We start from the raw sequence: 25259 nt of genomic DNA, 5'->3' as shown, positions 1-25259 counted from the left end.
CCCCTGGGTGTGGCCTGTATGTGTGAGATGGAAATAAAAGCCAGGCTGGATGAGCCAGTCGAGAGTTCCTGCTTAACCCTCAAAGTGAAGTGTCGTCTCATTATTGGGGGAGGATTTATTGTATGCTGTTCCAGTTTGACTGCTAGGAGTGTAAACCTATTCGCATGGTTTTTCCTATTCGGCTGTATACAGCATTCATATGCTAGAGAGGATTCCTATGCTTCTCAGATTCGGTGGTTGTGGTGTCTGCTGCAGTGCTTGAAGTCCTCAGGAGCGCTAGGAGCATCCTTTAACGGAGGTACCCAGTCGGGGTGCCAGGCGATCCGTTACAGTGATGATCTCAGCAAATCATAATGCTTTTCCATAGGAAAACGTTGGATTGGTTGAGATTATTAATTTTGATTATCTCAGAGAAGGAGGTGGGGGCGGAGCCAAACCCAGTGCTTGCCAATCAGCATCTCCTTGTAGATGCATTGAATCAATGCATCTCTATAAGTAAGGCTCAGCATCTCCATGCAGAGGGTGAAGACACTGATTGTCAGTGCTGCACACTGTGTAACATTGCCCCTTGACATAGGCACACACACACATCATCTACACACATACAATACACACACAGCACCCTTACACACACACTAACAGCACCCTCACACACACAGCACCCTTACACACACAGCACCCTCACACACACAGCACCCTTGCACACACATCACCCTTACACACACAGCACCCTTACACACATAGCGCTCTCACACACACACACTAACAACACCCTCACACTAACAGCACCCTCACACACACAGCACCCTTACACGCACACACACACAGCACCCTTACACGCACACACTAACAGCACCCTCACACACACACACTAACAGCACCCTAACGCACACAGCACCCTCACACACACAGCACCCTTACACACACACTAACAGCACCCTCACACTAACAGCACCCTCACACTAACAGCACCCTCACACTAACAGCACCCTCACACACAGCACCCTTACACATACACACACACAGCACACACTAACAGTACCCTCACACACAGCACCCTTACACATACACACACACAGCACCCTTACACACAGCACCCTAACAGCACCCACACACTAACAGCACCCTCACACCTCCCACACACTAACAGCACACACAAACTAACAACATCCTCACACTAACAGCACCCTTACACACACAGCACCCTTACATACACACACACACACACATTAACATCACACACACACTAACATCACCCACACACATACAGCACCCTTACACAAACATACAGCACCCTTACACAAACATACAGCACCCTTACACACACATACAGCACCCTTACACACACACAGCGCCTTCACAAACACACAGCGCCCTAACACACACACACACACACAGCACCCTCACACACACACACACACACACACACAGCAGTAAATGTGTATGTGTATGTATGTATATATATATATATATATATATATACGTGGCGTGTGTGTTTGTGCTTTAGGGTGCACACTCTTATACAATAGGCTGCGCACGCCTATTCCCCTTGATGTACCTGTAGTAGCCATCTGAGGAGTGGCTACAAGAGGTGTTCCTAGGCAGTACTGTAAACTCTGAAAATACAGTGTTTACAACAAAAAGCCTGCAGGGATATACTTTAAGCTGTAGTTGTTCTTGTGACTATAGTGCCCCTTTAATATTTTACAATTTTTTTTAAAATTATTATTTTTTTAAATATCAATAAACATATTTTAAAAAGAAGCAAAATATTCAATCATTTCCAAAGTTTATCCAAAAATAATAAATTGAGGCCTAATTTGGTTGAGGAGAAAAAAAATTGAGGTATATTCACTAAACACTTTATTGTAATTATAAGAGTCAAGCTGGGACTGTAACAGAGTCGGGGAATGTTCCCAGATCAGAAATTTTTTTAACCAAATTTTTACATTTGGCTAATAAATCCCACTTAGACTGTTTTATCCCCTAATGATACCCCACCCCGCCTAGACTACGGATTTAATACACGGAGAGGATTAATTCCCCAAATATTATTATTATTATCGTCATTTATTTAGCGCCACCTTATCTGACAGCACTTTGTAATATTATAAAGGGGAATTTAACAACAAATTAGACAAACCATTACAAACTGTGACGGGAACAATAGGTTGGTGAGGAGGACCCTGCTTGAACGAGGTTACAATTTAGAGGACAGGCTTAGGGTCTCAATCTCACTCTACTCCCCAGGTTTAAATCCCCTGACGTGTCACACCTCCCCCCCATGTCTTAATTTTCCTTAGTACATTAAAGAGAGTTATCAAAGTATATTTTTTAATAATTTCTTATTACTACAGAGCAGAAAAGACAATTTTTTGTGCATTTTATTAATACAACATTAACACATTTGCTAAAAACATTAAAGAAACATAAAAAAATTACAAAAATGCTCACTTTCAAAGAATTTCTAAGCCCTAGACACACTACAGTTTATTGACCCTGCAGTCTCTCAATTGCAAACAATCATTTCCTGTTAAAAGACAGAGCTCACATTTATCCATAAGGTCACATCAGATGACTGTCACTAAAACACTAAAACAGTCACTCATACAAATACAATCAATCAGTCTCTCAGACACTCAGAAAATCAATCAATCACTCGGGCATTTAAACATTCACTCGGACAATCAGTCACTCAGACACCAAATCAGGCACTCTGATATTAAATCATGCACTCAGACAGTCAGTCACTAAGACACCAAAATCAGGCACTCAGACAGTCAGTCACTCAGACACCAAATCAGGCACTCAGACAGTCAGTCACTCAGACACCAAATCAGGCACTCAGACAGTCAGTCATTCACTCACTCACTTAGTCAGTCACTCAGACACCAAATCAGGCACTCTGATATTAAATCATGCACTCAGACAGTCATTCGAACACTAAGTCAGTCACTCAGTCAGACACTAAGTCAGTCACTCAGACATTCAGTCATTCACTCAGTCACTTAGTCAGTCACTCAGACACACACACACACTCACTTACACAATCAGTCACTCAGACACTTACTCACACACACACTCAGTCAGTTCCTCAGACACTCAGTCACTCACTTACACACTCACTTAGTCACTCATACACACACTCACTCACGCACACACACACACACACACTCAGTCAGTCTCTAGAGACCCTTCCTGTGAGATTGGTGAAGGATAAAATGTGAGGAGATCTATTTTATATTTTGTTATAGAGGGGCCCTGCATCTAATTTGGCTGCTGGAAACTCTTAATGCTAGAAATAAATGTTAATGTTTGTGTTTCTCTTGAAGTACGGTATATATTAAAATGTAAACTACTGGTGTGTTATTAAAAAATTGTCACTAGGTGGCAGTGTTATATTAAAAATAAAACGACTATGGGACTCTCACTGTTTTTGTTGGCTTATTTTATAACAGAGGATCTTATATTATATTATTATAGAGAATATTTAACATTAAATTCAGCGGTTTTCATTCACTGTCTGACCTGTTAAAATCCCAAAACAACAGGGAATACAATGGGGATTCTCAGCAAATGTAGGACAAAATAATTAAATATTTGTTTTTAGATTATTAGATTTGTTTGTCATTGTAATGTTATATTTACTGAAATAAAATTAACACCCAGCTTGTAATGTCCCTTTAACAAGCTAATCCCAGCCAATCACATCGCATTGTCTGATGTTAAATACGTTTGTTCTCTCTATAAAAGTTGGTAAATATCCAGAGCTGTGGCTATAAATCCAAGCATGCACCAGGCCTCACCTCCCAGCTTAGCTCTCCAAATTTCAGATGATTTGTAAATATGACTCTAACTGAAAAGAGTAGCAGTTTCCATAGAAACCAGTGGACTGTACCTGCTGATTGCTCCACTTAAAGATGTTTGCCCCAACTAGCAGTTACTTGCAGTATATCTTCAGGGCAGTCTATAATATTAATAGGACCCTGGGCAAAGTATTTTCTTTGGCCCCTGCTTACAAACGCCATTTCCTTTGGCCCCTGCTTGGTGTGCGGGCCTTTGGGGGAGGAATAAATTGTTGAGGCAGCGGGGCCCCGGGCCGGCTGCCTTAGGCCTTCAGGAGTAACTGGGTCCAGGGCAGCTGCCCCGTTTGCCCCGCGTTAAAGACGGCCCTGTATGTCCTTTTAGATATTGGAACATGTCCTGCATCTGGAGCAGGTCTAAGAGGAGGAGATTAAGGGGCTGATTATGAATCTAAGGTTTATTATTACATGTGTTGGGCTAGCGACAGTTCATTTAAAACAAACGACTTGGTTGGAAGTTTTCGGCTCTTTAGGAAAGCTGTTTTGGTTTAGGTTTCCAGCTCAACACGACTCTCTGTGTACTGAACCTACCCCTTGGATAATTCTAGGGGGCTGATTCAGTATTTAGGGGTTCCTGTGCTCAGTGACTAAAACTGAACCTGACTCTCACTTGGCTCCCTTCTGTATGCAGTCTGGGGGGCCCCAAAAAATGGGTCATGTTGGAGGTAAACCTAGTGAAAGTTTTGGGATGGTGCATAGTAAAACGCCACTTAGTAAGCCTATTGCCCCTCCAGTAAACCCACATTATCTGTATGAGAGAGCTGTTTTGGCTGCCCCTGTAGGCCTCCTCTCTATTAAACTCGCTGAATGAACAGACTGATCCTTTTAAAGTAGATTGAAGATTTCTGTGTTTACTTAAGCTGTTTTCTCAAACCTATTTTTCAGCGATTACAGCATTCATTAAGATTGATATAAATGGCCCAAGTGTTGAGAAAATACCATCAAGCGTGATGTTACTAAACATTAAATTGATACATTAGCGGACGAAGAACAATATTTAGATAGTGTCTTTCAGTTGCCAGCATTGGCGTTCCGTATGACCTAAGGTCTCCTGAGTTCTGAGCAGGCCAGAAACCGCGATGCAAGTCCATAAATATTCCCTATTATTCCCCTTTGTCATAGTTCATACAGAAAGCTTCGGCTTGTTGGCAGACCATCCGACTCGCTTCGTGAAGTCATGATACTCTGCAGATATTTAAAGCATGTGAGATAAAAGCAGGTCATTGGATGGAAACGATGCAAGGCTAACAAATTTTAAAATATTCCCTGACTCCGTTCCTTCTTTCATAATCAAATGAAGAGCGATCGTTTACTGAGCAATATGTAATTAGAACGAGGGGCCCAGGACGCTCCTTGGGGAGGACGAGCGATATTGAAAGGGTCCAGGACTAGTGTTTGTTGATTGCCCTATATAAATTTATATATATATATATCTATATAAAGCCCTGTCCTAGCGGGAAAGGTCTCCAACATCACCACTTGTTTGCAGGATTTATATGAATTCTCCACTCTGTCCAGACTAAATTCAGCCAATAGGATTTCAGTTAATTATTCCCTGTGTTTCCTGGAGATACTGGATGTGGTCCGATAATTATAATAATAATTATTATTATATTTATTATTATTGTACAGCGCCAATATATTCAGCAGGGCTGTCCAATGAGAGAACACAACAACCAATAAGTGATGATCACATTCAGATAAATAAACACTCAGTATTAAAGGGACACTATAGTCACCTGAACAACTTTAGCTTAATGAAGCAGTTTTGGTGTATAGAACATGCCCCTGCAGCCTCACTGCTGAATCCTCTGCCATTTACGAGTTAAATCCCTTTGTTTATGAACCCTAGTCACACCTCCCTGCATGTGACATGCACAGCCTTCCATAAACACTTCCTGTAAAGAGAGCCCTATTTAGGCTTTCTTTATTGCAAGTTCTGTTTAATTAAGATTTTCTTATCCCCTGCTATGTTAATAGCTTGCTAGACCCTGCAAGAGCCTCCTGTATGTGGTTAAAGTTCAAATTAGAGATTGAGATACAATTATTTAAGGTAAATTACATCTGTTTGAAAGTGAAACCAGTTTGTTTTTTTCATGCAGGCTCTGTCAATCATAGCCAGGGGAGGTGTGGCTAGGGCTGCTTAAACAGAAACAAAGTGATTTAACTCCTAAATGACAGTGAATTGAGCAGTGAAATTGCAGGGGAATGATCTATACACTAAAACTGCTTTATTTAGCTAAAGTAATTTAGGTGACTATAGTGTTCCTTTAATGTCCTCTTCAAACTCTCTTCACAATCAGAGATCAGGACGTTGATTTTACTCCATGAGTGCAGACTGCTGGGCAGGATTTTCAATCCCTGGTCATCGCAGTGCAGAATTCTAAAACTGGGACAATCACCATGGAAACACTAAAATAAGATGCTACATTCCTTTGGTGATTAAAGCAGTTTTACAATCTTTGCAACACTTTTCAAAAAACATTTTATTTTTAAAATCTTTTTTCATTTTAGGATAAAGAGGTACGAGGAACAGTAAACAGTAACAAATTAGAAAAAAAACAATAGTATACAAATAAATAAGGAATAAATATCAGAAAAAAAGTCAATGTAAGTGAAGTGACTAATTATAGGTCAAATAGCCTCAACCAAATAGGTAAACTGGGGAGGAAAGACATTGGTAATTAATTAATTAAAACTAATCAGAATTCTAAGTTTAATCTGCAGGGGAAATTTAAAGGAAAAAGTACCAGTTTGATAAATCTACCTGAATTTCTCTCATCATTATCAACAGTGTGAATTGTGAGGAATTCAACTTGAGTATCAAATTTAAGGCCGAAGTAGCCAAAATGGAACAATTCTATTCGTTCACTTCACTTTAAATTGCAGACGGCTCACACTTTAGTAAATAAACCTGTGTTACAAATCCTGTTTATTTGAAGTTAAAACAAAATTATTTAAAAATTCAAAGAGAATTTCACAATTAAGGCTAAAGTAGTCGAACTGTAAGCATAGTTGACTTAGATCATTTTTCCGGTTTGGCCTTTAATGTGAAATTATTTTTTGAATTCTCAACAATTTTCACTTTTGTAAATAACCTGCCAGCCAAACTGCCGACTTGACACTTCCATCCCACACTGGGTAGTTTCCGCTTGACACTAACCGAATGTCCTACAAGGTCCACCTTCTATGCGCATAATTTAAATCACTACTGATTCAGCTGGTATATAGACCTCATGTCAAGACAAAACTGTGCACTGATACTCTTGTGCCTTGTATGCCCAATTGAAAAAAACATTGGTACCATATGAAGCTGGGGCTTGATGTTGCTTTTATTCTGTGCACAAAATAAATAAAGAATTTAGAAAATTAAAAAATAAATAAAAAGGGCTATTATAATATGTCTGGTGTTTGTTATAAGGTTGAGGTTAAAGAGACACTACAGACCTCCACAGCAGTTTAGAAGTGCATTATATGTGAAGAATGTGTCCTCTCTTTTTAATTTTACAAAAAGTGTTGATTTCAACAGAAATGAACACTTTTATAAATACACCCTCCTGGCTGTCAATCAGACAACAGGTCATGTTACTTCCTGGTTTGGTTAGCTCAATGGAGATCAACTCAAGAGGCAGCAAGTGCCCAGAGAGCACCTGTCTTGCGCGGGGTTAGAAGGGGAGGGTTTGCAAAGGTTGCAGTGGAGAGATCTGCAGCTTTTACAAGTCTTTTTTAGATTTACCCCTAATTTAAAAAAAATTATATATATATATATATATATATATATATATATATATATATATTTCATTATATACCTACTAAATAGTGATTTAAAAAAAATATTTTGGTGGTGGAATGTACCTTTAAGATAAGTTTGTAGTTAGTTATCTAATATGTTTATTGACACTATCTATAAATATATATATATATATATATATATATATAAAGATAGGTAGACAAGGCACTCCTCCTGTATTAACTCTAATGAATCAAATGCCTAGGTGCAATCCCGCGTTTCAAATATGTACCAATCAATATATATACACATTTACATCTGGAATTTGTTTTTAATAGTATAAGACCCCTGTGCCCATTCCTTATTACTACATCTGTGTGTTATTCAATAAATTAAATGCCAGTAGGTGTGTGTTTGAAGGTCCATGGGGGGCTTGCCTTTAGTTCTCTGGTCTAGTGCCAATTCCAGATCTAGGCATTAAAGGATCACTATAGGTTTAGGAACACAAACATGTATTCCTGACCCTATAGTGCTAAACCCACCATATAGGTGGCTTGCCCCCCCTTAGCACCCCTTAGCAGCGTCGCGTGTGTCCACCGGTGTTGGTTCTGCCCCCATTGTGGCATCAGCAAAATGGACGATTTTTAGCCAATCCAATGCTTTCCCATAGGGAAATCATTGGATTGGCTGAAATCGGCACGGGGCAGGTCCAAATGCCCAATCAGGACCTCCTCATATGGATACATTGAATCAATGCATCTCTATGAGGAAAATTCAGCTCATACACACTGTGGGGACCCTGAACGGCCAGGAAGCCAGGAAGCCTCTCGAGAGACCATCTAAGAAGTGGCCACTTGGAGGTGTCCCTAGGGGCAATGTAAACACTGTATTTTCTCTGAAAAGGCAGTGTTTACATGAAAATGCCTGAAGGGAGCTATTGTACTCACCAGAACAACTACATTAAGCTGTAGTTGCTCTGATGACTATAGTGTCCCTTTAAATCTTGGGCTGTTGTCTCTGAATAGTTTATTTGAATCCCGATGGATCATTTCTTTATATTTAATGTTTCACCCATGAAAAGTTCCCCGAGCTGAGCTGTGCAGACCTGGTACATTTAGCAATGTACTAACTGTCCATGCTGCATTGCTCACCTCAGAGGGAACACGGGCCTAGCGATCCTTGAACACACCTTCCTTTCTAGCAGTTTGAAATCCTACTGGGAAAAATGAGGTGAAAATAGCCCAGCTGTGACTGGTTGCCATTCAGATTTGAATTTGCTACAATTTGGAGCTTAGCGAATAAATCCCCACATTCCCCACACTGTGTTACCGCTGAAATAAGCAATTGAGCATTGCAGCCCCAGTAATTAAAGGGACACTATAGTCACCCAGACCACTTCACCTCAATGAAGTGGTCTGGGTGCCAGGTCCCCCAGGTTTTAACCCTTCAGATGTAAACATAGCAGTTTCAGAGACACTGCTATGTTTACATTGCAGGGTTAATCCAGCCTCTACTGTCTGTCTTCCTGACAGCTGCTAGAGGCGCTTCTGCAATGCTGGATGCAAAAATCGCATCCAGCATGCAGAACGTCCATAGGAAAGCATTGAGAAATGCTTTCCTATGGACTGTTTAAATGTGCGCGCAGCTCTTGCCGCGCATGCGCACTCTGCTCCACTCGGGAGCTGACATCGGTGGGGGAGGAGAGGTCACCAGCGCCGAGGGATCCCGGCCCTGGATTAAAGTAACTGAAGGGGCTTAACCCTTTCAGCGCCAAGGGAGGGAAACCCTGAGGGTGGGGGGACCCTAAGGGTTGTATAGTGTCAGGAAAACAAGTTTGGTCACGCGAATATCTTCAACATCTACTGTATCTCTAAATCTTTACCTTAAGTAACTATTAATAAATGCAGCATAGCATTACGGATTTTCACTTCTCGGGGAACTAATACTATGTGTGTTATGATATAAAGTAGTTTATCATGAAAGGGTTAAGGGGAAATGCTAAAATCCTGGCTAAATTCTATACAACATATACTCTTACAGTCATGCATTACCATCACAAACCACTAGATGGCGCTATAGGAGCAGTTGAAATGGTGCAGTGTCAGGGTTACATGACATTCCTGGGGCATTGTGCTTGTTGCTGTTTAACTTGAATCAGAGATCTGGCTCAGGACCTGCTTCCCATTAATAACCTGGAAGAATTCAGAGCTATATATTTGGAAACTGTTACACTAATAAATACGCTCCCTGCTTGCACAATCTGTGGCTTTCAGTAGTTTTTGTTAGAATGTGGGAAAACAGAGAGCAAGCTGTAGCCAGGGGTCCAAATAGTTGGAAATTTCTAAAGTATGCACAGAAATCACTACACACAGCTTCCCCGCTTTCACCAATCCTAGGATTGTCTTCTTATTACATAGGAGACTTCTTGTACAGCGCTACTATTTATGTTGGAGCTCACAAAAAAATAAAAAATCATAGCATTGTTTGCTTATACAAATAACACTCACTTTACCAAGAGCTGTGTTAAAAGTCTTATCCTTCAATAGCATGAGTTTTACCACACCAGCTTAACATGTCCCCAGAATATTTGTGGCTAAGAGGTTAGTGTCCCTACTAGAAACTCTGCTCCCTGCTCACACTTCAGGGCCACAGGTCTGGGTCCTGGGCGGGTTCATCTCTGCTTTACATCCCTTAAAGAGTACCAGTTAATTTAGTGATAATATCAAGATTCAGGAGAATATAGATTTTATATATTTATTTAATTTTTTTTCTTACTTAAAGAAAATTCATTTTGAGTACATGCACGATATCCCATTGAATTATATTTGCCAATCTCTAAAATTGTGATCAATTTTTTTTTTTTTTTTTACACATTTTAATTTGGTGATAGAGCAAATATGGGGACTTTTTATACAGTCCCATCTTTTTTTAATTAAAAAAAATTAAATAAATGTCAACCCCTCAATTGACCCTTAAGTTTTAAATGTAGAGTGAAGTCATTTAAATCCCACATTTTAATAACCGCTCATCCTGCCGGTTGCCAGAACACTTCATAGAGGAAGACCTGGCAAGGGTGAGTGGAGCAAACATATTTTCCAAGTATTTTATTCATACATTTAAAATGTTTTTAGCAAAACATATTTTGTGCTGTAATAAGGATACAATACACATTGAATAAATAGAAGTATTTTTTATTATAATGTGAAACATCTGAATAATAAAATGATACATAATAATTCTCATAACGGAATGTAAAAAAAACAGTTACAAATATCACATTTTAATAAAATAAGCGATATAATGCCCTTAGATAAAATAGAACGTAAAAAAATAACTTTTGTTTTGAAGACGTACAACATATAAACAGTAGCATTTTAAATATAGGAATCTGACTTACACACACACACACGCACGTTAAAATAAAAAAAATTGCACTTTAAGGTTGAAGTTCAAGTATTTGGTAAAGTTCACAAGGAACCAATTACATTTTATCCAGACTGCCCTTTACAAGTAATCGGGATTAGAGTCTCTGTAACAAGTCCATTGGCAATAATAGAACAGGAGGAGGTGGGTAGGGGTTGGGGAATTAATGTGCTTCCAGAGATACCTGCATTACAGCCGGCTTCTCCAGTAACCAGAAGTTAAAGAAATTGGGGCAACGTAGCCCATGAGGTCTGTCCGTTCAGCTTTATAAAGACTTGTTGTGGCAAATCCAAATTGCAAATCGCCCGGCCTATGTATTGCAGCACCTACCCCCTACAGCACTGAGCATAGGTGAGTGCTCCCAACTCTGGTGACGAGTACAGGGATCTTGCAACCAAACGTTTAACAGGAAGACCCCCAGCACTCCTCGATTAGCATTCAGTTCTGCATTTCATGTCCATTCAGTGCCAAGTTCAACAAATCGTCCTTACAAGTGCAAAATTACTACATCCTGTGTTGGCCATAGAAATCCTCAAATGGTTGGTGAAATGTCCAAAAATCTGGACGAACCGCGACCAGACCACAACGATGCAATTCTTCATTCCAAGTCAATACTTTAAGGCAATTTTGGCTCATCTTTTCCTTCTCAGCTCTGTCTGTGCATCTCTTGGTTGGCACCTGCAGTTTCACTAGCCCTCCAGGGCAGAGATTTAGCCCCAAATCCAGTTGCGTTCGATATGGTACAGTCTGGTTTAAGTGCTGAGCAGGGCTCCCCATAACTTGCCCTTTCTCCAGGTGTCTCTCTCCTGGTCAGGTCTAGATGTCTGGCTGGTGCGAACCCATGATGGGGTTAGTTTACCATCGACCAGAGTTAGGAGAAGTCTGTTGTCTGGGACAGACCTTCTCCTGCGGCCGTAGCCCTGGGAGCTGATCTTCCTGGCCGGTGCTGTGCTGTCCTTGTCTTTGTCGGTGTACTGGTAGATCTGATGGGCCAGGTTCTGAATAGTGCATGTTCCAAACCTGCAGCCCACTCGGAGAGAGTGGACGTTGTTAAAATGGTTTGAGCTGTGTCTGTATCTCTTCACACGAATGTGGGCAGCGTTACTGCAAAACAAGACAGGACCCCCATTAGAAAACATACAATAAACTCGATACCCACCCATGATGGCCCTCACTCTTGCCACACACAGCTCTGCCCCCACCCCCACATTCTATACATTAGTTCATACACAAATTGCAAACACAAGCTTCAACCTTTGCCCCCTGATATTAGGAAATAGCTTGCTTAGAGAAGTAAAGTCAAACAGATCAATTACCTGCTGGAAGGAACCAGGGGGTCCATTATATCCTCCGGCTTGATCAAAGCGGATTGGGACGTTTCATCAGTTAGTTGTGCAGAATTCTGGGTATCACTCAGCAAATCTCTTCTGATCCGATGCTGTTCTATTAAACCCCACCTGGAATGGGACAGAACAGAGAGATCAGAAAACTATCCAGGCATTCCAAACACATTTCGAAGAATTTAAAGGCTCTGGCTAATGGACAGGTGAATGGTCTGTAATAATTCACAGTGATAGGATTAGATACTTACATTTTTTGGTCTTTTCTCAATTCCATTATCGCTGCAGCTGAACCCAGGACAGCCAGGTAACTCAGATGGAGAAGGATGATGTGAGTAAGTTCCATTCTGATATAAACCCTGGATGGAGGGACAGAGTTGCAGTTTTTAGTGAAGTGATATAAGGGGTACACATCCCAAAACCCCAGCAGGTTCTGTTCCAAGTCTCTGCTTCTTCACTAGACTAGACCCGAACACAGAACTAATACTACTTGAAATTAGAGAATTAAGTGTGCAAACTTTCCAGGAATTTCTAATGAAGCAATTTTAGTTTAAATGTTAAATAATATTTATTTCTGGTATTGATAATCCTAGCACAGATTGCATGATAGTAACACCATGCATGGAGAGTTTAAATGACAGGAGGTCAGGGTATTATATATCCCCATTATAATAGGTTACTAAATAGCATTAAATAGCAGTAAGCCTCCCCTCCCTCCCTCCCTGTGTGCAGGGCAGTAAATGGAACCTACCTGTAAGTGCTAATAATCCACAGATTGTGTCAGCAGAGAAGGAGAGTTGCTGTAATCCAGATCCAAGGTGAGAGTGAACTCAGCTATTCTGTCTGCAGTCCTGGGCTGGAGCTGCCTTATATACTACAGCACCACCAGGGGGCGTGCCCACCAAGATTGAGTGACAGCACACAACAATCAACACAGATTAGAAAGATCTTTATTTATTTATTTATTTATTGCTGATGAATTGGGTGTAATAAGCCTTAATCATGGCTAAAAAAGCTGTTTATTTGCAACCCAGAATATCTGCCAATCCTTGCCATTACAGCCTGGATCTTGCCTAATATGGGCAGTTTTTGGTACTGTCCTGATCTGCAGTGAGTGGGGGAGTCCTGGCATGTATACTAAATAGTGCTCGGCTATATCATCTCACCTGACACCTGGAGTGGAACCAGAACCTGACATCAGAGTGTATCACTGGATCTCACATTATATCTATACAGTGTATCACTGGATCTCACACTGGATCTATACAGTTTATCACTGGATCTTACACTGGATCTATACAGTGTTGCTCTGGATCCCACATTATATCTATACAGTGTATCACTGGATCTATACAGTGTATCACTGGATCTCACACTGGATCTATGCAGTGTATCACTGGATCCCACTTTATATCCATACAGTGAATCACTGGGTCTCACACTGGATCTATGCAGTGTTGCTCTGGATCCCACATTATATCTATACAGTGTATCACTGGATCTATACAGTTTATCACTGGATCTCACACTGGATCTATGCAGTGTATCACTGGATCCCACTTTATATCCATACAGTGCATCACTGGATCTCACACTGGATCTATGCAGTGTTGCTCTGGATCCCACATTATATCTATACAGTGTATCACTGGATCTCATACTGGATCTATACAGTGTAGCTCTGGATCGCACATTATATCTATACAGTGTATCACTGGATCTCACACTGGATCTATACAGTTTATCACTGGATCTCACACTGGATCTATACATTGTATCACTGGATCTATAGTGTATCACTGGATCCCACTTTATATCCATTTAGTGCATCACTGGATCTCACACTGGATCTATGCAGTGTATCACTGGATCTCACATTATTTCTATAGAGTGTATCACTGGATCTATACCGTGTATCATTGTTTCCCACATCATATCTATAGGTGTTTCACTAGATCCCACACTGGATTTATACAGTGTATCACTGGATCTCAAATAGGATCTATGCAGTCTGGATCTCACATTATATCTATAGGTGCACTGGATCTCACATAGGATGTATACAGTGCATCACTGGATCTCACACTGGATCTATGCAGTGCATCACTGGATCTCACATTCTATCTATACAGTGTCTCAGTGGATCACAGATACATTTATACAGGGATTCCCTATGTCTGTTCATAATGTGAATCTTTTTATTTCTCCTGATAAATCAGAATTGCTGCCGTTAACCATATCGTGCCAGGATATCCTGATCCATTACACATTGTGTTGGCATGGCAATAATTCGGTCAGAATAAATTAATTCAGTGTATCTGAGACTGTGGGCATCAAATGATGTCAGTATCTGAATGGTTTAGGGGTGAATCATTAAACCTGCGGGGCAGATACATTGTTATAATTCCCAAATTATTTAGGAATGGCAGGAATTTATAAGAAGTCTCCCCCCCCCCCCCCCCCCCAACCCCCTAACCCCCACACACGTCATCCCCCATGTGGTGTAAATCTGCTACTGGGCAGATGTGGTAATGTGGAGGGCACGGCAGGTATGTATCATATAAAAGGCGTTATACCATACAGGTAGGTAGGTAGATATAATATAAAGTGAGTTATACCATACAGGTAGGTAGGTAGATATAATATAAAGGGAGTTATACCATACAGGTAGGTAGGTAGATATAATATAAAGTGAGTTATACCATACAGGTAGGTAGGTATAATATAAAGGGAGTTATACCATACAGGTAGGTAGGTATAATATAAAGGGAGTTATATCATGCAGGTAGGTAGGTAGGTTGGTAGGTATAATATAAAGGGAGTTATATCATACAGGTAGGTAGGTATAATATAAAGATAGTTATACCATACAGGTAGGTAGGTAGATATAATATAAAGTGAGTTATACCATACAGGTAGGTAGGTATAATATAAAGGGAGTTATACCATACAGGTAGGTAGGTATAATATAAAGGGAGTTATATCATGCAGGTAGGTAGGTAGGTTGGTAGGTATAATATAAAGGGAGTTATATCATACAGGTAGGTAGGTATAATATAAAGATAGTTATACCATACAGGTAGGTAGCTATAATATAAAAGGTGTTATACCATACAGGTAGGTAGGTATAATATAAAGGGAGTTATATCATGCAGGTAGGTAGGTAGGTTGGTAGGTATAATATAAAGGGAGTTATATCATACAGGTAGGTAGGTATAATATAAAGATAGTTATACCATACAGGTAGGTAGGTAGATATAATATAAAGTGAGTTATACCATACAGGTAGGTAGGTATAATATAAAGGGAGTTATACCATACAGGTAGGTAGGTATAATATAAAGGGAGTTATATCATGCAGGTAGGTAGGTAGGTATAATATAAAGGGAGTTATATCATACAGGTAGGTAGGTATAATATAAAGATAGTTATACCATACAGGTAGGTAGGTATAATATAAAAGGTGTTATACCATACAGGTAGGTAGGTATAATATAAAGGGAATTATACCATACAGGTAGGTAGGTATAATATAAAGGGAGTTATATCATACAGGTAGGTAGGTAGGTTGGTAGGTATAATATAAAGGGAGTTATATCATACAGGTAGGTAGGTATAATATAAAGGGAGTTATATCATACAGGTAGGTAGGTATATTATAAAGGGAGTTATATAGGTAGGTAGGTATAATATAAAGGGAGTTATATCATACAGGTAGGTAGGTATAATATAAAGGGAGTTATATCATACAGGTGGGTAGGTATAATATAAAGATAGTTATACCATACAGGTAGGTAGGTATAATATAAAAGGTGTTATACCATACAGGTAGGTAGGTATAATATAAAAGGTGTTATACCATACAGGTAGGTAGGTATAATATAAAGGGAGTTATACCATACAGGTAAGTAGGTAGGTAGGTATAATATAAAGGGAATTATACCATACAGGTAGGTAGGTATAATATAAAGGGAGTTATATCATACAGGTAGGTAGGTATAATATAAAGGGAGTTATACCATACAGGTAGGTAGGTAGGTATAATATAAAGGGAGTTATATCATACAGGTAGGTAGGTATATTATAAAAGGAGTTATATAGGTAGGTAGGTATAATATAAAGGGAGTTATACCATACAGGTAGGTAGGTATAATATAAACGGAGTTATACCATACAGGTAGGTAGGTAGGTATAATATAAAGGGAGTTATACCATACAGGTAGGTAGGTAGGTAGGTAGGTATAATATAAAGGGAGTTATACCATACAGGTAGGTTGGTAGGTATAATATAAAGGGAGTTATACCATACAGGTAGGTTGGTAGGTATAATATAAAGGGAATTATACCATACAGGTAGGTTGGTAGGTATAATATAAAGGGAGTTATACCATACAGGTAGGTAGGTATTTTATAAAGGCAGTAAGAGATAGAGGGTGTATTGTGTTGCTCTATCTGTCCAGCTGCAGTTGGGGCAGCGCTGGGTATTATTAACCCCTGCATGGACTGGATTCACTATAATACCCCCTACTATGCCTTCCTCTTTGCTAGCTGCATTCACCCCATGTACAAACACTTCACTGACCTCCTCATTCACACCCTACCCTCCCCCCAATCTCTTTCTACCCTTTCCATACAATGCCCCCTCCTACTTCTACCCCCACTTTTTCCCCCATCTACCAAGTATGTATCCACGTCTTTCTGCCTCCCCCACTCTCTCTGCTTTCTTTCTAACACCCTAACTCGCTCTTTCACATCATTTTACCCCCATTGTCTGCCCCCCCTTACTATCTGCCCCTATCATCTGCCTACTCACTTTCTGCCCCCATCCCTTGAATCCCACTCCCTTTCTGGCCCCCTATTCCCTAACCCATTACTTTCTCTATCCCCTATTCCTTAATCCCCAGTCTCTGCCCCCTCTCCCAATGTGCCCCCGTTCCTTAACCCCCCCCCCCTTCCCTCTCTGCTGCCCATTCTCTGCCACTCGCTCTCTATGCCCCCCTCTCCTCTACTCTGCCCCCTCTCTGCCCCCTCTGTATCCCTGTTTGTGGTCGCTGTCCCATCCAGGGGTCCTGATTCCAGACCTGCACTCCCTCCTATAGGACCCTGTAATGTTGGGGCTTGTTGTGGCCCCGGTTTCCTGCATCCCCCAGCAATAGACATAACCTCTGACTTTTACTGATAGGGTCCCATTAATCACATGTCTTTCTCCATGGAGATATGTTTGTTTAACTAATTATAGATCAGTAGTCTCACAGAATGTGGATAAAGGGGCAATTTTTGGGGTCAGAGGAAAAATGTGGCTCTGACAAGCCACCCAGAGATAATGGGTAGAAACTAACTGTTAATTGGATACTTAATTCATTACTGTTCAATAATTAGTGGAACAAAACTTGTAATCCACCTCCCCCCCCCCCCTCCCCCCTGCATTATTGTAAAATTGCTGTGGAATAAGCTGGGGCTATATAAATGGCAATACTAATGATAACTAAACAAGGAGTCAGGGACAGACAGCAGAGACAGACAGACAACCGATACACAGAGAGACAGGATAAACAGTCACCATGTACAGGAGAGATTGAAGAGATAGTCACTAAAGGACAGATACAACACAACACAGAGAGACAGACATGGCAACGTAGGAAAGACAGACAGTCAAAGAGACAGCCACAGAGAGAGAGAGAGAGAGAGAGAGAGAGACATTGCAACACAGGAAAGACAGACAGACAGCCACAGAGAAAGAGACATGGCAACACAGGAAAGACAGACAGACAGAGAGACATGGCAACACAGGAAAGACAGAGAGACAGCCACAGAGAGACATGGCAACACAGGAAAGACAGACAACAGATACACAGAGAGACAGGATAAACAGTCACCATGTACAGGAGGGATTGAAGAGATAGTCACTAAAGGACAGATACACAACACAGAGAGACAGACATGGCAACATAGGAAAGACAGACAGACAGAGAGACTGCCACAGAGAGAGAGAGAGACATGGCAACACAGGAAAGACAGGCAGACACAGAGACAGCCAGAGAGAGAGAGACATGGCAACACAGGAAAGACAGACAAAGAGACATCCACAGGGAAAGAGACAGCCACAGAGAGATGGGGAGACAGACAAAGACAAACGTAGAGAGACAGGAGAACACACACAGAGTATGGAGAGATACAGAAAGACAGACGCAGAGCAAAAAGACAGGAATGGGAACAGAGTAAGACAAACAGCAGGGTTTATTCACTAAATGGTAAATTGTAGTGAATGTGAACCCTCATTGTATAATCCACGCTGTGACTATAGTGAGATGGACCCCTCCCCCAAATCAGCAATGTTTGCTTACACTCCTCTCCCCCCAAGAGAGGGTTTTTCACTAAAGTATAAATGGAAGTATAAAAAAGTATAAATGGAATGAAATGGATTTACAATTTTTAGGCCAAAGTAGCTTAAGGGAATAAGTAACTGACATTTTTTTTTCTTCAATCTCTTTAGTGAATAAGTCCCCTTTTTTGGCAATGAAGGGTTAAACAGACCATTCAACTGGACTGTAACACTTAATGTTATACAGGAAGATATGAAAAATAGAACCAGACATTATGTTAGCAACTTCTGGCCATATAGACAGAGCAAGGAGTGATCACCAGCACGCTAAAGGTTAATCGGAAACCTAGCAGTCAGCACTGGACTGAGGACAGGTAATCAATTAATGAGATAAAGTGTTAATTCAAGGGTTAAACTCATGGGGAGAAAAATAAGCCCCATTGTAATGCGGGGGCACACAGGAAAGATCCGGACTGTTTCCTTAAATTACATTTTCTAATTCCTGTTTGGTCATTGCTTAGAAAAATGGGCAGACTTTTTAACTCTTTAATTGCCAGTGAACTTTGCTATTAAACATATAGAGTTAATGTGCTCCCTTTAGGAGGTGTTACTCTGTGGGTAATAATTTGTAATCGAAGATTACCGATTCCATGTAATGGGCAGAGACTAGAATCAGCATGTCTCACCCACCCTCCCCAAAACTCACACACCCCTGGGCATGGAGAGGGTTGGGGAGGGGGTAGGCAAATGGTTTCGGTGAGGATTCTTGCAAAAAAATATAACCAAAACTCCAAAATCTTTCAATTTACTTCTAAATAATGCCATAATCTAACCCTTTAACCCTTTCCTCCTACCTCTCTCCACTGATGCATGCTGAAAGGGTTTACAGATCATAATAATAGAGTATTGCTTTATAAAGAGACATTCCAACGCCGAATGCTCCAGTCGGAATTGCTATAATTGTTTTCTGTGACAGAACAGAGAAAGAACTGCCCAATTTACTATCGATTCCTAATTTATTCAATCAATTTTTTCCAGGGGCCGTGAGGCGGTGTTATAGACATCAATATGTCCCCTGGCAATCTCCGGCACCCCAGGTACCACGATGCCTGGACACAGCCAGGTGTACACCAGGGACAGAATGCCAGAAGCTGCCTAAACGTAACCGAATCGCGGAAACTTGCCCCATGATCAGGCGGTAGAACCTGTGCCTAAAACAAAAGAAAGAAGAAATGTGCTTTAAATGATTCGATTTCCGCTATTTAGGTTAAAATTTGCAATTCCTTTGTCAAATCTCCACAACTCCCTGGTTAGTAAATAAGACTCATTGAGAGAGTGGGTGGCTGAGTGCATTGAACCCCGGGGGCTCCAGGTGACCGCATTTCCCATGTGACCCCACTGACTAAATGCCGCTCTATAAATTCCCCATATTTGGAGTTCATTGCTGCTAATTAGTTGTACGATTGCTCAAACAATTAAAATGTTGCTATAAACAGGAAATGCCGATCTGGCCCCTTAGTCATGAGCGACAGCTTCGTGCAGAGATCCCTGGGCTGCAGGCATTGCCTCCATATAAGGATCCTCCTCCAGTGCAGGTGTGAGAGTCAGTGTGCTTTACATGTACTGCACGTTCGGCACATACTGCAGGTCCCCACTACGTGACAGCTTAGAGCACACAATGAGACAGCTTAGAGCACTTTGTGATTGAACAGACTGGCATGTGACCGCACACTCTGAACCCAGTTAGCCGGCATGGGAGCAGTGAGAGTCCCTGGGCAGGCCTGGGTGGATCCTGGCTGTTCCCAGGTGTAAGAAGGGAGGGTTCCTTACCGCGTCCCTCCCTCTCTCAGCAGACCTAGGTTAACCCTACGCTCATGGTTTTACAGGCAGATTCTCAGGGTGAATGGGCAGATTCGCAGATTTAATTGGGCAGATTCTCAGGGTGAATGAGCAGATTCTCAGATTGAATGGGGCAGATTCTCAGAATGAATTGGGCAGATTCTCAGAATGAATTGGGCAGATTCTCAGAGTGAATGGGGCAGATTCTCAGAGTGAATGGGGCAGATTCTCAGAGTGAATGGGGCAGATTCTCAGAGTGAATGGGGCAGATTCTCAGAATGAATTGGGCAGATTTTCAGGGATTACAAATCCTTCACATTATTAGGATCAATGAGCAGATTCGTGGGTCTCGGTGTGAATGAGCAGATCCTACGGTCTCAGAGTGAATAAGCAGATCCTTGGCTCTCGGTGTGAATGAGTAGATGCTTAGGGATTAGGTTTTTCTGTTGGCTAATAAATTGTCATATATTAATCACTGCTTAAATACAGGTGATTTTTGTTGTAATATCTTCAGTCCTTGGTACGAATGCCAAAAAGACACCTTCAGGGACTTCTTTTGGCTGCAGGTGATAGCTTGTTATACAAAATAGTTGGTGTTTATTTTCTAAATTCCAGATTGTAGAGAATTTATATCTGAATGGAGAAATCTAGGCAAAAGTGGCAGATTTTCAGATTGTCTCAAAGTCCGCTATAATTAGAGTTTGTTATTTTTTTTACATTTTTGGCTCCATGCAATACAGAGTTTAGTGGTTAATCCCCTTGGTGTCAAGCTAATAATGAGTTAATAGTTCAGATTATAGGTTATATTCATTTAGATTAATCTGCACAGTAACAGTCTATGGCATTACTAGTCTACTCAGCAGATCTTCTGCAACTGACAAGAGCGCCACTTCTGAATGAAGAGGGCACAAAAGGAACTGCACCCAGAATCTCAATTATTCTTTGTGTTATTCAGGGGAAATAGTTCAAACCATTTCCATAATTAAAGGGACACTGTAGTCACCATAACAACTTTAGCTTAATGATGCAGTTTAGGTGTATAGGTCATGCCCCTGCAGTCTCATTGCTCAATTCTCTGCCATTTAGGAGTTAAATCACTTTGTTTATAAAGCCCTAGCAAACCTCCCTGCATGTGACTTACACAGTTTTCCTTAACACTTCCTGAAAACAGTGATCTAAAGTTTAAACTTCCTTTATTGCAAATTCTGTTTAATTTGGAATGTCTTATCTCCTGCTCTGTTAAAAGGTTGAAGACCCTGCAGGAGCCTCCTGTATGTAATTAAAGTTCAATTTACAGAGCAGGAGATAACTTTTAACGTAAGTTACATCTAATTGAAAATTAAACGATTTTGTTTTCATGCAGGCTGTGTCAGTAACAGCCAGGGGAGGTATGACTAGGGCTGCATGAACCGAAACAAAAGTGATTTAACCCCTAGATGGCAGAGAATTTAGCAGTGAAACTCCAGATGCATGGCCCAAACACAAAACTGCTTAATTAAACTAAAGTTGTTTTGGTGACTATATTGTCCCTATAATCTTAAATTAAAGAATTTCTGCACCTCTGCTGTCAGTGTCTGCTTTGTAAAACAAATACAAACACACAATATAAAGCAAACTCCCACCACTCGTAGGCAGTCGCAACCACTATAGTACACATCAGACCCAATATGTACAATAATAACCAAAGAAGATAGTTATTTGCTCACTAGCTCAAATCCCTACGCACATTTAAATAGCTGGAGTTTTTTTGTATAACTCCAATGGCCATTAAATTGTAAGCTCACCTGCCACGTCAAGGTAAAACCTCTTAGGTGAGTCCCACACTAACAATTCACCTTGCTATTTTCAGCTATAAGGTAACATCTCTAATGAGACAAGAGGGCTATTTTAATAAGCCCCTGCACATATATTAACCCTTATTAAGGAACACATGGGGTGGGCAACAGCATTGTAACATGGCTGTGTAATACAAAAGTAAATACAAAGGTGAATAGTTAGTGCAGGACTCACCAAAGAGCTTTGCCTTGATGTGGCAGGGGAGCTTACACTTAAATGGCTACTGGAGCGATACTAAAAAGCTTCCAGTTGTCTAAATTTGCATAGGGATTTGGGATAGTTTGCAAGTATCTTTTTTCGTAGTTTTTTTTTTGTGTGTGTGTTTTTTTTGTAAAACAAGCCAGAGCTTTAATGATATCCATGGAACGGAGCTCCCTGTACCCCGACTGGGTACCTCCAATAAGGACCACTTCCTAGCGGGAACAGGGACAAACCGCAGCACTTCTGCCCACAGTCACTGTGGCTTTACTGGGGTCCTGGAACCGCTCACTCCTGGAGCCGAATGGGGAATTCGCTCTAGACACCCCCAGGCACTGGACGACACTCAGTCCTGGGAGCTCTAGTCCTTACAAGGACTTTCCCAATAGAATCCTCCACACTGGAACAGTGGGTTATAGAAGAATAGTCCTTTCCCCTCTCAGTAACCAGACGACACATAGTTCTGGGAGTACAAGCTGGAATAGGTTTAATGGCAGCCACAACTGGCCTTATATGCAGATCCCCATGCAAGGAGCATCCCCCCTGGATCTGAGAGCAGACTACAGTAATAACATACACACGATTACATTGGCCAGGACACTCCCATACAAAACAAGACAAATCCTCCTCTGTGCCTGGGAGATAATTGAGTCAAGCACTGTATTAAACTCAATTATCTCCAAGCACAAAAAAAAACCCCACATTTAACAAACATCCCAAAAGTACCTTAAAGATACATAAAACCTCACAAAAGTTACATACTGATAGCCCTGATCTGGGTGACCAACATATCCAAAAATCACCCAGATCCGTTCAGGGGTTCAGGAATTTCCTGGAAGTCATAATTTGACTGACCGCACGCATGGTTCCATGCCCAAAACAGTTCCAGAGAATCAGGGCTTGGGGTCGCTCTAGTTCTGTCATTTTAAAATTAACAAACTACCGAAAATAGTCAATAATCTTACCCTGAAGCTTGTTCCCCTTGTTCGTGGAAACGTTTCCACCAAATAGTGTCTTTCTAAGGGTTGTAGAACCAAACACAGGTGATCATGGAAGTCCAGCGGTGTTCGGGAGTTTCATTATCCGAAAATAGTTCCATGAACTAGACGACCAAACACCGCTGCCTGTGTTCATGCAAACAAGATGGCCGACACCTCGTGGTCGTCCATAGGAATTGCGGCCACCCAGACAAACCCTTAGAACTCTGAGGTGGAAATTACTACAAAGTAGCAATTAGGCTTAACAAGCTCCAGATCTTAAATCATATGCATATTTAAATAAATGAAGGCTATTTAGTAACTCCAATGGCCATTAGGTGTAAGCCCACCTGCCATGTCTAGGCAAATCTCTTAGGTGGGTCCTACACTAACAAGTCACCTTGCTTCCTTTAGCTCCAGGCAAATAAATCTCTAATGAGACAGAGAGGAGTATTTTTCTAAACCCCTTCATACTTATTAACCCTTATAGGGAACACCTAGGGTGGGCGGCCGCATTGTAACATAGCTGGGTGATCCAAAAGTGAATACAAATACACAAAAATAAGTCCTGCACTCAAACTCAAACTCTTGGACGGCAGCAACGACCATAGTACACATCAGCCCCCATGTTTACCAATGGCAGTATGCTATCACTCCAGGTATACACAGACAGGAACATTTTAGAGGTATTCCAGCCCAGGTATACACAGACAAGAATACTACACAGATAAATCCTAGCCCAGGTATACACAGACAGGAACACTTTAGAGGTATAATCCAGCCCAGGTATACCCAGACAAAAATACTACACAGGTATATCCTAGCCCATGTATACACAGACAGCAGTACTACACATGTATATTCACCAGGTATTTACAGACAGGAGTACTATACAGGTATATCCCCCAGGTATACACAGACAGGAATACTATACAGGAATATCCCCCAGGTATACACAGCCAGGAATACTATACAGGAATATCCCCCAGGTATACACAGACAGGAATACTATAAAGGTATATCCTGCAGGTATACACAGACAGGAGTAACATACAGGTGAATCCTTCAGGTATACACAGACAGGAGTACTATAAAGGTATATCCCACAGGTATGCACAGACAGGAGCACTATACAGGTATATCCCACAGGTATACACAGGCAAGAGTACCATACAGGTGTATCCTTCAGGTATACACAGACAGGAGAACTACAAAGGTATACCCCCTAGCTATACACAGACAGGAGTACAATACATGTATATCCCCCAGGTATACACAGACATCTATAGCATCATTCATGATGAGTGTAAATTGTGCCACCAGGAAGTTTAAATCAGCAGCAATGCTGTTTCTGTTAACCCGGGGTGCAGGATTATATATATATATATATATATATATATATATATATATATATTGTATAGCATTGTTCTCCAATTAATGGAAATGCTCATCTACATATTATATGCAAGAGTTTATGGGATACATTCACCCTAAGAACAACAGAATAGCAAAGCTTAACTACCGGGTTCCAACCACTTCCTGGTCTAGGCAACACTTCCTGGTCTAGGCAACACATTCTTTTGCATGTTTTTTGAAATTTATTATCTGTACTATTAATTACAAATTGGGGCAAAGTGTCCCTTTAAGCAAAATAAATGAGACTATAATAAAAGCCGTGTATACTGTGGTGTGAAAACAGAACGTTTACGTGCTACAAGTGTCATTATCTGC

At 40.9% G+C, this 25259-nt stretch overlaps 1 protein-coding gene across 1 annotated transcript; it reads right to left on the bottom strand.

The window, feature by feature from the left end:
* Window positions 1–10873: 10873 nt before the first annotated feature.
* Window positions 10874–13192, bottom strand: ADM (adrenomedullin). Its single transcript, XM_063438671.1, has 4 exons — window positions 13108–13192; window positions 12608–12715; window positions 12333–12473; window positions 10874–12120 (listed from the first exon to the last, which is right to left on the bottom strand). The coding sequence occupies exons 2-4, from the start codon at window positions 12700–12702 to the stop codon at window positions 11769–11771; spliced, it is 588 nt and encodes a 195-aa protein (XP_063294741.1). The 5' UTR covers window positions 12703–12715; window positions 13108–13192; the 3' UTR covers window positions 10874–11768.
* Between the last annotated feature and the right edge of the window lie 12067 nt (window positions 13193–25259).

The sequence above is a fragment of the Pelobates fuscus genome, chromosome 12 (assembly GCF_036172605.1).
Source record: "Pelobates fuscus isolate aPelFus1 chromosome 12, aPelFus1.pri, whole genome shotgun sequence".
Classification (NCBI taxonomy): Eukaryota; Metazoa; Chordata; class Amphibia; order Anura; family Pelobatidae; genus Pelobates; species Pelobates fuscus.
Note: the sequence above shows the minus strand (reverse complement) of the source record. Positions and strands in the feature narration are given on the sequence as shown.